Below are 15,754 nucleotides of genomic sequence, written 5' to 3'. Positions count from 1 at the left end.
GATTTGGCGTTTAATTTGTAGAACTCCATTTTAATTTATGTATTAATTTTAAATCAAACACAGATTTTTTGAGTCTACTTTGTTGTATTTTATTAACAAAAACTCATAAAAATTATATTGTGACAATTGCTTCGCATTGCTAGGTCATTATCAAACATTCGTTTGATAATGTCATAACAAGGCGAACAATTGTCACAATAGAATTTTTAATGTGTTTTTGTTAATAAAATACAACTTAGTAGACTCAAAAAATCTGTGTTTGATTTAAAATTAAAACAAAAAAAAAACAAATTAGTTTTGAAGAAGAAATGTAAAGGTTTAATAAGTAGGTTATTGGGATAGGTTTAGAAAAATATGCAACATTTATTGGCTTATGCTCTACACAATAAAACTTGGAATATGTAAATTAAAAGTTCTTGAACGTAGGAAGAAACTGGTTTTATAAAATATTTTAAAAAATTAACACTTGTATAGGACCACTTGTTTGAGATTATTTATGTAAACACGACAAGTTTCGGAACTACAGATGTTCTCGTGAACAGGTGAAAATAAAAACACCCGTATTTAAAATGATCAAAAATCAAAACAAATCATCATTCCACAAAGTTAATGCTAAATAAAAAAAAATAATGGTATTTTAAACGTTAAATTCAAAATTAACTTGGTAAATACCAATATTTCTTAAAATCTATTGTGACGCGTGTTTCGATGCATTCCGCATCACATTCAAACACCGTATGTGAAGCTACGTCCAAATTTTAGAGTCGTGTCCTTGGGACGTTGAAGGATGAAGAAGGCGTAAAAAATTAAATTGAAATTTAATTGGTACGAAGTCAAATTTAAATTAAATATGGATAGATGTTAGCCACAAAGTGACTGCAGAATCAATTAATAAACGTATTTTTAATATTCTCAATTTTATTAATATTCAAAGTATTTACTTCGTGGTTAGTCATTTTTACTTTTTATAACATGCAATTGCATGTTTAACTTCGGCTCGTAGCGCATGTCTGTGGTAAAAACTTTAGTGCATGTTGGTCTTCGGGTCGACCAAAATTCGCATATGTTAAACATTTTATGTAGTTTTAAGTGTGTAAATGGTGCTATGGTGGTGTAGGGTAGTATTTTTTGCATGCTGTAGTAGTGATTGTCCTGACGAAGAGACGGGTACGTCTCGAAACCGGTAGACATAAAAATATCGAGTTATGTACTAATATTATTAACATTTTTGTAAAAAATTAATAAGTATTTTTAATGATTACTTCTTCTCCGTCTTAATCCACATTGCTGAGGGTTGTGACCCTTGCAGAAGCAATGACTCTTCTCCAGTTATCCCTTGACTGCGCTGCACGTAGCGCTCCAACCACTGAGGTGCCTGCTGCTGCCTTAATTTGATCGGTCCATCGTGTGGGGATCTTCCTCTCCCTCTCTTTCCCTCCAGGCTACCGATCACAACTAGTCATTCCAGGCTATCCTCGTTGCCACGCGCAACGTGTCCAAAGAACTGGAGAATCCGTCGGGTACAGATATTGGCCAGAGACAAGCCATCCAAGCGTAGTTCCTGGCGAATGGACTCATTGGTGCGTCTAGCTGTCCATGGAATTCGGAGCATGCGCCTCCAACACCACGTTTCGAAGGCATCAATTTTTCTCCTTTCTGCTGCTTTTATAGTCCATGTTTCAGCAGCATAGAGAAAAATGGAGTGGACCAAGCTCCTGACAAGCTCATTTTGCTTTGAAACCCTTAGCCAAATGTACAAAGGATATTATTTAGTACAGTCGGTAGCGGAAACATTTATTTTCAAGAGAGATGCGTAGTGAAATTGACGTGTGAAGTACATAGAATTGCACTAAAGATTTCATAAACAAACCGCTGTCCGTTTGATCTTATTGATTCAGAATTTAGAATACAGAATTAAGGAACCTTGAAGTATATTAATGAAGGGTAAACGATAAACACATTTACACTTTGCGCGTCTTATCCGCGTTTAAAAGGCACCGATTTAACTCGAAATTATTTTCCGAGTATTCGTGTTTAGTCGTTTGGAAAGGTTAACAGATAAACATTGCGAAATTCATGATTCAGAAAATACGATTTGCTGAAGCGTAAAGGATGTTGATAATTGGTATGAACGAAATTTACTTTGTATTATATTTGAATGTAAATATGAATTAATGTAGGTAAACAAATTAAGTGTATTAAACTCGTAATCATATATATTTTTCGAAATCTCAACATAGATGAAGTAGAATATGGTAGTCTGGGTATTTACAGGGCTTACGAACTGTCGTAGGCTGGTTAAGTGATCACTTTACACATGTGCAATTTCACCATTTTACCCATGATTGACAACCACACTAATATAGAACTCCTAGATATACTGATCTATCTCATGACATAGTACATATGAGTTCATAACAGCCATCTATGTTGGATCGTAAATCATATTTTACTAACCAAAAGCATTTTTATATCTAACCTAATAGACTGAATACCGTCCAAATGCGTTCTCGTAGACAAATGTGCGGCGAAACGTTGTTTGGTAGATAAAGTAAAGAAAGGTGTGTTGAGATGGTTTGGGCACGTGAATCGAATGAATGAAGAAAGAATAGTAAAACAAATTTATAAGGCGAATGTAGTTGCCAATATAAGCAGGAGAAGACCGAGGAAAACTTAGCATAATAAAGTATTTCAAATACTTGGAAGTGATCAGGTCAGGAGTCAGAATAATCAGTGGGTATGTATCAGGAGATGCACGAATGTGAATGAGGGGAGGATTGTCTGTAATGACAAATTGGTGAGGCGTTCTATTCTCTCTGTCTACGCGTACGCAGCGTGATGGTTGATTTATTAGCAAATCATATATGCAAGTTTGTCATGTCCGGTCGATGCTATTTTTACTCATCACGACATTAACCTATTTTTGTTGATGCATTTAACGGTGTCGTTATCTTCTGCTGCTATGGAAATATGTATTCCCATACATAATGCATTATTTACAAAAGTAAATGCTAGTTTCCTCCGGTGAATAAATCAAGTAGCGTTACAGAATGATGTAATACTCGTAGACTTTATTAGTATTATTGAATGTGTCAAGTACCCAGCACATAGAACACAGTGATTCTCAGTACTAACGTTAGTTTTTGTGCAATCAATATTGGCTTTTTATGAAACGCAAATAATGAGGAATAGCGTTGAATTGGATTGAGAAATACGTAATACTCTTACAAAATGTGACGTCGGAATTATAAAATCAATAAGAGAGATTCTACAGCTCTGTTAATTAATTGTTTATCTTAAACTCGTAGCGACGTCTTGAAAATCGGCCCCATCAAGGACGTGATTTAATTTGATTAAGAGCTTTTTTATATTATATAAATGATGTTCAAAAGGAGTTTTCAAACTGTTGTTTGACTTTTTGTTAAATAAATTTGAATGTACTTTTTTAAATAAAACAAATATTTTATTAAAGAAATAAAATTCACTAGGAAAAGCGACTATTGCTACTGAACCTTATCCACACCCGATGGTGTTTAAGGCAAAGTATCAAATTAATACGATGTTAAGTTGATCGGTAATTATACAAAGGCAATATGATAGATAATTCTTATGCTACAGATATCAGCCTAAGATAATATCAAATAAATGTTGGAGAGAAAATACCTTCATATTTTTATTTTAATAAAGCGGGTATTCTAAAAATCATCCAGAAAGCAATAATTTCGAGCTTTTGTAATGATTTTTTATGGGTCACTGACATTGTCCGATGAGTAGTCTTATCTTGTGTAAAAATTAATTTCTCTCACATCAAATTTATATTGATTAGTGATTTCATGCTTAATTTTCTGAATTATTGTACGAAATTTTACAATCATTTTTATGTAACAGTATAAAATTTTAATTGATAAATACCTCCTCTTTATCAAGTAAATACATTCCTCGTCATCATCTGCACCGTGGTGTTTGAAAATGATGCGTAAAGTATGGAAACACGTGTAACAATAGATTTTAAAAAATCCTGGTATTTACCAAGCCAAATTTTGAATGAATATATGCGTGCACGATATGAACACAAAGACTGCCGAATCAATTTACGAAATCCCTTACATTTATTGTGAGCTTCCTGTGAAACGAACCCAGAATCTCTAGATTGAAGAAAACACGCTTACCATTGCACTACGCAGACGAATTAAAAAAATGTCTTTGTTAAAAATCTTCTTTGTACACATACTTTAATAACTGCTATTTCAAATTACCTAGTAATGACCTAGAACAAAATGCCGTAAGAGGTCAAAGTTTATGATAAGAATCTAAAATAATGGTAATATTTTTACATACATTCTTGTCTCATTATCGGATGGGTGGTCAAACAGTTCAATGAGAATACGTATATTTACATTGAAGCGACAATAGCTATCTCGCGATGTGCATCGAAGGTTACATCAGTTGACAAGCGAATTCACTTGCTATGGTTATAGGTAGCTAGAATCTTGACAGATCATGCGTTAACAAGTCAACTATGCGATAATGATAATAAATTGTGCGCCATATTGGTCGAAACACGCAGGACAAACGATTGATTCACATCGAAGTGATAAATTGCATGGAAAAACTAACAGGAAAATTTACAGGGCCATGGGAATCGGGAGACAATGTGCAAAGGTGAGGTAATCGGTATTCTGCAAACACCTGTTAAGTCACCATGTGAATTCATATGTATTTTCTCACATTAATGTATTGGACATACAAGGAATGGTAAATGATATCAACCCCTCCGATGTACGCAATACTCAGTAGGACACGAACGGGTGAAATGTACAATATCTGATTCAAGTATAGAGCGAGCCATTGTTTGTATGGAAGTGAAGCAACGAGTGTGCAAAAGTAGGATGAAAGTATCGTGAGTGAAGTGATTGCAGTCGAATGCGATCCCTTAGACGAATGTGCGACAAAACGATGTTTAATACATGGTGGTATGGTGAAATAAGGAAAGAATGCAAGGCTGACATAAGCATCGTCGATTGCTGAGGTGGTTTGGATGTGTGGAACGAATGAGTGAATGTTGAAAGGGGTTGAATTGAATCAATTAAAGTAGTGTATTCTAATAATAATTACATTTAAGGTACGGTTTAGGTTTTAAGTATGATTTTTATATGCCAAGTTTTTCTCGGTCTTCCTCTGCTCCCTTTTCCAACTACATTTGCCTTATATTTTTTGTATTGTTCTTTCCTTACTCATTCCTTCTACATGTGCAAACCATCTGTGTTTTAAAATTGTGTTATTATATGTATGCGAGAAGAACAAAGGGACGCAGTTCATTAAGTTTTAAATGTTTACAATATTGTCCCCACCACATGCAACTCCTTTAAAATCGTATATATGATGGGGTGAAGGACCAATATTTGTGTGCTCAGGTAAGATTAAAATTCAAACGTATATACGTCGCGCTCGCTCTTTTTCTATTGGCGTCGCTTTGTTCTTCTCGCCCTTATAAGTGTTTTATAATTTTCGATAAATAAATAACTGTCTTCATTTGCGCGTTTCCGTCTTCCTCGTCATATGTGTTCCAGTACCATTAGTCGTTGCAGTAGTAAAATTTTGTTTTATTAATTCCGAAGTGTGGACGTAGGAAAAAATCAGTCTGATCACTTAACTGTCTTCGTGTAACATACGAGAAACATGGAGCATATAAATAATGACCAATAGAAGCTGGCAGATAACTGCATCTCGGGAAACGACACGGTACCATTACCAGCAGATGGCAATAAGGAGCCTGATGCTGACAGCACTGAGAGACGGCGAAACGCATTAGGAAAATCAGGGTCAGCGGAAAACGTGTGAGAACAATACTCATTACATTGCACTTCGCGAGAGGTCGGAGGTGGACATTGGGAATGCGTGGATTATTATAAATAATTGTAAGAGGTGTCTCAAAACATGTGCACGAGAGCGACATAGTAATAGCACACGGCAATATGCCTATTTATTGACAAACTTTCATACAAGATTTATTAACCGCTCAAGGAACACGCCCGAGTATACTCGGGCGGCTATTATATGCAAAAATACGCACACCGAGTTTACTTGAGCAAGCTTTACATGCAGAAAAGACCACTCACGAATATACTCGGTTGAAAATAAATACGATTTATGGTATCCGATGTTTTTCCAGTAAGTTTTTTCTTCTTATATTTATAATAATAATAAATTTGGATAACTTATATAGCGCCATTTTCGTAAAAAAATACCTCAAGGGCGCTTCACTGTGAATGAATTGGTGAAAATATTATGGTATATGAAAATAAATTTATATATATATATATATATATATATATATATATATATATATATATATATATACGTATATATATATATATATATATATATATATATATATATATATATATATATATATATATATATATATAAATATATTATATTTAACATATCTCAGTTATGAATAATGTATGTAATATAAGTAATACAACGATTTTTAGTATTGAGTATTTAAACTGCCTTAATCATGTTGTATAATATATGTTATGAAAATCTATATTTGATATAATTAATTTGATAAGTGGATAGCGTAATAGTATATTTCTTTCAAAGAGTTAAAAATTTTCAAGTGAATTTGAAATCATAAGATTAAGCAGTTAAAAAAAGAGAACTTATGTAAATAAGATTAATGTTTATTTATTGTTTCGGCATTAAGTTTGTTGTAAGACATGTAATAATGATTAAAGAAAACACTTGTTTTTATACCACTTGAGTATAAAAGTGGTATAAAAAGTGTTTTCTTTAATCATTGTAAATATGATTCTATGAAATGAAATATCATAATATTACTACACTGAATACTGATCATAAAACAGGCTGCTTAACATGTATAATGATTGTATTATTTACTTTAAAACGTACTCAAACAAGAATGGAAATGTTTCCTTTTCGGTTTTTAAGATTCTCAGAGCAGCATCTTTGAAAGTGATCTGTTACACATAATAATAATTGATACATAGACATCAAGTGATGCATTTACCTACAGCGACACGGAAGTGAAACATGTAACTTTCATTAAGAGGTATTTAGAAACTTCCAGAATGAAATTAATGAAAGTCTCCAGCCATATACACCCGGGAAAGAAAAAAAGAGATCTGGAGAAAGACAGTTTTATTGTCACTTCACGTTCAAAACGCGATTTTTTTTCTTGGTAATGATAATAAAAAGTAAATATATGTTAAAATCACTAAAAATGTTATAAATACACTTTTAATTTATTGATTAAGCATTAACTTTGTGGAATAACATGATGATATAAATATAAAAATAAAATTGAACAAGACTTTTTGAGTTTATTAATTTAAACATGACTAGTTGTAAAACTAAAGATATTCTCTTCAACGGGTGAAAATACAAATTTATAATATTTTGTATATTAAAAACATTGTTATATTTGTAGTTTGGTAATATAACATACTCCTTAATGGTACACTATGTGTGATATTTATCAAATGATATTCTTCATTTTATTTAATTAAATTTTTTTAAACGACCAACGATAATGAGTGTTACAAATTTATCAGTTTGATAAGAAAATCTGTTATTCTTAAAACTAGTCGTGTTAATAAACTCAAAAATTGGTAATATTCAAGCGTTTTATTAAAACATTTAAGTTATAAATACACTACAAGATTTTCTATACGAACAATATTTTTTTTTCTAAAATCTTCAGTATTTTTATATCTTCAAATCCGCAACCCAATGGTGCATAGGGCACTTCGTGATATAAACGAAGTGTTAACATGATCTCACATAAAGGTAAAGCCCTCCGCTTCAGATACCAGTCCAGGATAATATTGAATAAATATTACAATGCATTTTTATATACTTTTCATTTTATTTTTTGACATCTCATCAAAGATGAAGAAGAATATGGAAGTCTGGGCATTTACGGGGCTTACGACCGTCATAGGCTGGTTTAAGTGATCACTTTACACACGTGTAACATTCACCAATTCTACCCATTATTGACAACCACACTACTCAAATTCTTGGAAGTTCTATATATATGAACCAATTTAGAAACCTTGTTCATGAATCACTAGAACTTCACTAGAGACATCTATTGGTGAGATGTAAAGAAGCTTTTTATTAAGCAGAAACTCTTATATTAGTATGTGAGATCCGAATCCTGGATTATAATCACACACATGAGAAACGCCAGAAAATACCATTTTCATTTTTATTATTAATTTATATACCATTTTCATTTTTATTATTAATTTTTATTATTACTTTTCATTTAATGACTTTGAAGCTTTATTTTGGTCAAAATTGACGCAGATTAGTGCACAAATAACCACTGAAAGGTTAAGACATTAAAGTGAAATATTCAAAATACGATATTACTTAGACTTAACGACTTTTGAAGGCAGAATCTCATACAATGTAGCGAAACCGACTGACCCAATACATTACAGCGCCGCACACCAGAATAAATCTCAAAAAAAATAATATGAAAATAATATGAAAAATAATATGAAAAATAATATGAAAATAACTCCTGTAATTGGAGATAATCCAGATTTTGTGAACAAGTATTTGGACACACTCAAAATGTTGTAAATAAATTATCTGGTCAAATTATAAGCTTAATAATAAAAATGAAAATGGTATTTTCTGGCGTTTCTCATGTGTGTGATTATAATCCGGGATTCGGATCTCACATACTAATATAAGAGTTTCTGCTTAATAAAAAGCTTCTTTAAATCTCACCAATAGATGTCTCTAGTGAAGTTTTAGTTATTCATGAACAAGGTTTCTAAATTGGTTCATATATATAGAACTTCCAAGAATTTGAGTAGTGTGGTTGTCAATAATGGGTAGAATTGGTGAATGTTACACGTGTGTAAAGTGATCACTTAAACCAGCCTATGACGGTCGTAAGCCCCGTAAACGCCCAGACTTCCATATTCTTCTTCATCTTTGATGAGATGTCAAAAAATAATAGAATAAATCTCAATGCAGACCATTTGCAACGACGATTTGAGGTGATTAAGTGGACACTTAGTTGTATATAAATGTGAATAAAATGCATGCTGGATTATTTAATATGGAAATTGATATAATAAATTCTACACATTAGCATTATAAACTTAATAAATGAATATCCTTGCCCATCAATTAAATAGCCGACACGGTACGGTTTTAAAGCTCACCGACCCTGAAACGACCTACGATATTTTTACGAAGCCGATTGTTAAAAATAATCAAGTAATTTTTTATAAGATGAGAGATGAGTTATTAGTTATTTTGGTTTGACTGATAAACTTCTGAATTTATGTTTAATCGTTGCATAAAAACTTTTTCATGGAAATTGATAGATAACGATAAAAGAGGCAAATTGAGAAATAATAACATAACAGCAAAAAAACTATTTTTTTAGTAACAATGAGTAAAAAACAAGCGAATGCAGAGAGACACAAAAATACAATACAAAGTTGAGTAAAATATGAATTATATATATTTTAATTCGAACCCTTATCCGCACTCGATGGTGCATAGGGCACTGCATCACATTAACGCAGTGCTATCTTTATCTTAAAACATATGAAAGAAAGGTGATCAGCCCTCTACTTCAGGTACCAGTCCAGTGTAGGATATTCAATATTTTCATTTAATATAAACATACAATAAAATACATAACTAATTATATCACAATTACTTTAGCCTCTCCCCTGCTGTCTATGTTCCCACAGATAAAAATAAATAAATAAATTATTAAAAATAAGCAACAGCTCCTACTATCCCTATTCATCTTTCAACGTTCTAATGACAAAACTTAAAAGACTTACCTTCACATACGGTCTTTGAAAATGATGCGAAATCCATCGAAACAGGCGTCACAATAGATTATAATAAATTATGATATTTACCATGTAAAACTAAAATAGAAAAAATCATAATATATTAATGATATTTTGAATTGTTTTAAGCATGATTAATTTGGTACAAGCAAAAAAAAGCGTTTAGTTCATAAGTCAAAAAACTGGAGATTGGAAATAAGTTACAAATGAGGCAACCCTTCAACACTCTAACCTTTAGTGACCTAAAGTTTACGCATCACGGATAAGGTCGTGACACCAATATTCCTAGTGATCTTTAAAAAAAATACATTAATATCACTGTCGTATGATACAAATGAAAACGCAAAACTCTATCAAACAAACTACGTATTTCCATGAAAAATTCAACGGTTTTAGAATATTAAAAGTCAAATTTTGTTTTATCAGATTAAATGACATGTCGTTAGTTTAGAGTACTATCTGTTAAGTATATTACGTAATGGTTTGCTGGTTTTGAGATAACGACGTTTAATTTCGTTTGCAATTAAAATGTCAGATGAATAGAGTACCAAAAATAAGTTTTTTTGCAATGAATTATTCTCCCGTTAAAAATTCATTAAAGCTCTGAACTTTGAACCGATTATATTTTTATATCATGCAGTTAATAATGTTAAACCTTTACGCTTATGGTTGCATGATATAATTAGTTTAAGGTTCTATTCTCAAAAGAAAGAAAAAAAAATGTTATGATTATTGGCTACATGATTTAGTTTAAATTAAAACGTAAAAAATAAACCAATCAACTGATTCGACGAGCATCTGTATATACATACATACATGTACATACTCAAAAAATGTTCAGATAACATCAAAAACATCTAAAAATGAACTCAATATTTACAATAGGCTGCAAATCCAAAAAAAAAAAAAATTTATAAAATTACACCGTGCAAAAATATACCAAGAAATGATACGACCAAGAAATAATAAGCATAAATTAAAAATGGATAGATTTTAACACAAAGTGACTGCCGATCAATTAATGAGATAATTATTATGTCCGCCTCCATAGTGTGGTAGTTATCACGTTAGGCTAACGTGCTGAAGGTCCTGGGTTCAATTCCCAGGAGGGTCAAACAAGTATTAGTGAGTTTTCACTCTAATATTTATTTAATCCTGGATAGGTACCTAAAGCGCAGGCCTGATCACCTTACCTTCGTGTATTTAATGATTAGATAAAACTACCTCTAGACGATGAAGTGCCCTATGCACCTTTGAGTGGGGGTAAAAGCTAGAATAATATGTTAATGTGAAATTTTAATATGTTCTATGACTTGCAGTCAATTTCGTTCGTGCACACTGAGCAGCTGACAATAGCATTGCTAATAATCGGTAACAATGAAACTTTTTTTTGGTAAATAGCAAAGGAGGTAGAAACATGTTTTATATCAGTTTTGTTATCTTTTTTCGTAGAAATGAAGGCCAGAGAGTACTGGGCGATTGTTGTAATGTGTACATGTGCAAGTCAATATTAGATAGTAATTATTGGCTGTTGAAATTTGAACATTGGTGATGATTCATGACACGTTATGCCCACGCTATCTGCTCTAAACAAAACTTCACAATAATCAGACGCGTGACACACTGGAGGCATGGCCAAATATTGCTTTGGATATTGTGACTATTGAAATGAAATGAAATTATTATCTACCACAAAAAAGACAGCATTATTACCAAAAAAAAATGTTTTTCTGTTTGTATAATGAGTAAAAATAGGTATTTTATTTATTGTTTCGGCATTAACTTTGTGGTAAGACATGAATGATGGAAGTTTAACTTCTGAAACATGTAGTCTTTAATAAAAACTCAAGTGGTATAAAACAAGTGTTTTCTTTATTCATAGTAAAAATAGGTGTCAAATGCATAATACCATGCTGAGTCTGTGAACAATATTTGCTATTTTTAATATTTAAACGTAAAAAAAGGGTTTAATAATAATATAAGTTTATACGTGAATCTATTATTGTTTTTTTGCGGAGTGTAATTTATTCATTACATTTAAACAGAAATTATTTATGTCTTTTATTTGGATTGTAATCAAGTTTGTATATAAAATATGAGATTAAGTGAATAAGAAAAATGTAAAGCCCCTTTGAGATGATATTTTGTAATAACGGCACATTATAAATTAAATAATACCATTATAATTTTATATAAACACTTCAGTTATCAAAGCGAAATTAAGGAATCTCTTGAGTTATTTTACAGGGTCCGGGAATCCTACGAAAAGCAGGGAGTATTTTTAACGAATGTTTTTTTCTGGAAAATCTTTTATTTATTATGGGAAAATATGGGGAAGGGAAGGTGAAAAGCTTCATTTTGTTTATCCCAGAAAAAAGTTTGAGTAATCAAATACCTTCTTGCTCCGTCCCTCTAAAGCACGCATAATACATCAAAAACAAAATAAATATCGACTATCAACACGGCTAAAAAAAAACAACTCACATTTTTCACAAACTAACATGAGCTTCACTTGTAACGTTGTAATTTTTCACGTACTTTTTCGACAAATGGAAAACTTGATAGCAACATCACTTTTAAGTTGTATTACGTCGTTTCTATCGCCGTAACGAGAACAGACGTCTTTATTCGCACTTTTCACATCACAGACGCGAGGTGTGTGCGCATTATGACTATGTCATCACATCGTCGTTCGACGGAAACTGAGGTACAAATAATTGTAAAATCTAAACGTACAATTCGCACTGTTTATACAAGTAATCCGTCTCGCTTCCACACTAATCGATTCGTCGAGAGCGAACGAGACGCGCCAGACGAACAACGTCAGATCCATCAGATGGGAAATATCTCAATAATAATAATAACTCGGCAATAAAATGCATCTATTTGCACTTTATAAAAAGGTACATACTATTATTACGGTACACAATCAATCCAGAGTTAATTTAATACCCTTATGACAAAGGTTGATAATTGAAGTAGAAATCACTCGTTTAGTAGGCTGTACTTGGATTGCATTACTTGCATTGCATTTTATAAATACAGGGTGGCGCAAAATTAATCACCCTTTCGGCATATGTTATAATTTCTGCAAATGGCATCGTACGTCAATTATATTTGTAATTTATGAACTAGACAGCTGCAGTATACAAACAGATTGTACTGCAATATGATAAAACTGACACAAATATGTAACACGACACTGGCGGCACCCGCTTGTCGGATTTCATCTTTTCCACATAACAGAAAAAAATTGTAAACGTCCAAGTAAAGATTTCCATTGCTTTAAGTTTTTTTTTATTTTTTATTTTGTAAAAAAGTTATTTGTGTATAAAATTGGATGATTAATTTTGCGCCACCCTGTAAATATAATGTAAAGACTTCTTTTGATCAGGTGTGTTAGAGTGAGATAGTTATGGGCGTAATTACTGGATTAAGATTATAAATTTATTTTGTTACTGTTAGTCATCGACGCTGGATTATAATGACCATTTATCGAGGCAGTTTGCCTTGGATATGAATTAACTACTGACTTAGAAGTAATTAGCGTTAAAAAATATATATATAAATCACCCCTGTTGGTGCAATTCTCAAAGCCGCATTGAAAATATACTAAATATATAATTGCGTATTTAAAAAATCTACTATTACTGGGTTAAAACACACATTCCCTATATTATAAATAAGCACGATCCTGTACATAGGTACTAAAACAAAATTGAATCTAACATGGAGTCTGTATGAGTGCTGATATCTAGCTGACTAAACGAAGACAATTTATAGCGAAAAAAAAACTAAAAATAACGCAGGCCAACAGACATTTTGGTGCCCGCGATTTATTAACTTTTCCTGTTTAATTTTTGGGTGTAAAAACCGTAATAGGCCTCAAACTTTATCTTCAGATCTATTTTTCGAGATAAACTATATGTAAAAAAAAATTAAAATAAAAAAAGCCACTTGAGATCTACCTAAGCGTCTTTCCCTAACCGTCAAAATATTTTGAATATTGTTTAGTAGATATTAATCAGTCTTCTTCTTCTTCTTTTTTATGGCTTTCACCCATCTTGGGTGTTATAGCCAGTGTCGAGTTATTATTAATCAGTCTTGATAAAGAAGCGGTTAGCTTCGAAACCGGTAGACATTAAAATTAAGTAATAATAAAATATTTATAGTGATTTTAGAACAAAGTTACATTTTAATTATAAAATGGAAAATCACATAGTTAGTGCTTCAAATATAAATTATATTTTTTGTTTATTTTAAGTTATAACTATTACTGTTGCTAGATTAAAATAAACCCATGGATTTAAGTATTTATTACAATATTTACATACGTTTGTCAATTATCACTTTAGAAAAATCCTTTTATATGGCTTTCTATCTAGCATGGAATTTAGTAGGCTTGTTTTTGCTTAGGGCTCCAACTACAGTCGGCCAACATATGGCTATCCCATAATCCTTGATATCGATCCTCCATAGTTTGTTATTTAGTTCTGATGGAATCTTTAACAGGGTTATTTACTAAAATCACCAAGTTTTCTGGAAAGCGATCTAGGTGGCTGACGAGGCAGTGAACTTTTATGATACAATAATTAAAGAAAACACTTCGTTTTTTACCACTTGAGTTTAATTATAGACTACATGTTTCAGAAGCTAAACTTCCATCATTCAGGTCTGTATAATAACTAAAATATAAAATATAAAATTGTTCTATAAATAAGGATAGGGGGAAAGTAAGGGGAAGGGGTTAGTCAAGGAACGGAGTTTGAAAACAAAGGAAAAATTGAAAGCAATGGCGAAGAATTTTGAAACAATATATTATTTAATAAATTATTATTAGAATTCAGGTTTTTTTGTATTTCTAAATTTTCAAGATAATTCATAATTTGGCCTTTATATGGAACAAGGTGTAATAATTTTAATTTATGGGAGTGAAATGAGTGATTAGTATCTATTATATGATTTGCAAATTCCGAAAAATAATTACTAACAAGACCGCTTTGATGTTCTTTAATTCTAATCTTTAAATTTCTCGCAGTTTGGCCAATATATTTTTTATCACAATCTCCACACGAAATTTCATAAACACCACTTTTTTGTAATAAATCAATTTTAGATTTTGAGTTATCGAGGATTTTATGTAAATTATTATTTGTATAATATGCAGGTTGGATATGGGAGGGTAAGATTTTCGAAATATTTTTAATTATTGAACCCGTATATAAAATTTTTCGCCAAGATTTATTTTTTATTGAATCATTATTAGGTGCTGAATATATGTATTTTTTGGTAAAATTATTTTTAATTTTATTTTTTAACATTTTATCTATTAGCGCGCTATTATACCCGTTGTTTTTTGCTATTAGTTTAATTGTGTTTAATTCACGATTATAATTTGAGTTACTGAGGGGGATATTAATTAGTCTATTTAATAATGAATGGAAACTGGCCATTTTATGTGAAATGGGATGAATGGAATCAACTGGAATGACTGTGTCAGTGTGTGTTGGTTTACGATATATATTAAAATCTAATTTATTATTTATAACTTTAATCGATAAATCAAGAAAATTTAGGGTATTATCGTCATTTTTTTCCATGGTAAATTTAATATTATTATGTAAAGTGTTGATGTGGGTAAGGAATGAATCTAATTGTCTATCAGTCCCAATAAAAATACAAAAAATGTCATCAACGTACCTAAACCATCTAAAAATACATGTTTTTACAATAGGATGATTAGAATTTAATAATTCTGTCTCAAAATCATTAAGGAACATATCAGCTAATACTGGCGAAAGAGGAGAACCCATTGGGAGTCCGTCTCGTTGTTCATAAATTAAGCTATTAAATTCAAAATAATTTTGAGATGTACAAATATCATAAATTCT

General features: G+C 31.4%; 1 protein-coding gene and 1 long non-coding RNA gene across 8 annotated transcripts in view; one reads left to right on the top strand and one right to left on the bottom strand.

Annotated features, from left to right (window-relative positions):
- LOC148306280 (rho guanine nucleotide exchange factor 10-like protein) overlaps nt 1–15,754 on the bottom strand; it is a 410,152-nt gene that overhangs the window by 114,080 nt on the left and 280,318 nt on the right. The window contains exon 1 of one of the 7 annotated variants that reach the window (XM_088265306.1): nt 12,259–12,567. The exons of 4 other annotated variants lie outside the window; for them this stretch is intronic. In XM_088265306.1, the coding sequence (XP_088121432.1) occupies nt 12,259–12,295 (37 nt within the window). In that variant the 5' untranslated portion in view covers nt 12,296–12,567. Of the gene's footprint in view, nt 1–12,258; nt 12,568–15,754 lie in introns of those variants that run through there. 2 more of the 7 variants (XM_088265307.1, XM_088265302.1) reach the window with 2 other exon arrangements.
- Nucleotides 5,429–11,914, top strand: LOC148306282 (uncharacterized). The gene is made up of 3 exons (XR_015838026.1): nt 5,429–6,171; nt 11,183–11,234; nt 11,316–11,914. It is a non-coding gene; the product is annotated as an uncharacterized LOC148306282 (long non-coding RNA).

Source organism: Brachycentrus maculatus, unplaced genomic scaffold (genome assembly GCF_059751285.1).
Source record: "Brachycentrus maculatus isolate JH-2025_06_01 unplaced genomic scaffold, ASM5975128v1 h1tg000244l, whole genome shotgun sequence".
In the NCBI taxonomy this organism is placed as follows: Eukaryota; Metazoa; Arthropoda; class Insecta; order Trichoptera; family Brachycentridae; genus Brachycentrus; species Brachycentrus maculatus.
The sequence above is the reverse complement of the archived record's forward strand: the minus strand, read 5'-3'. Positions and strand labels throughout refer to the sequence as shown.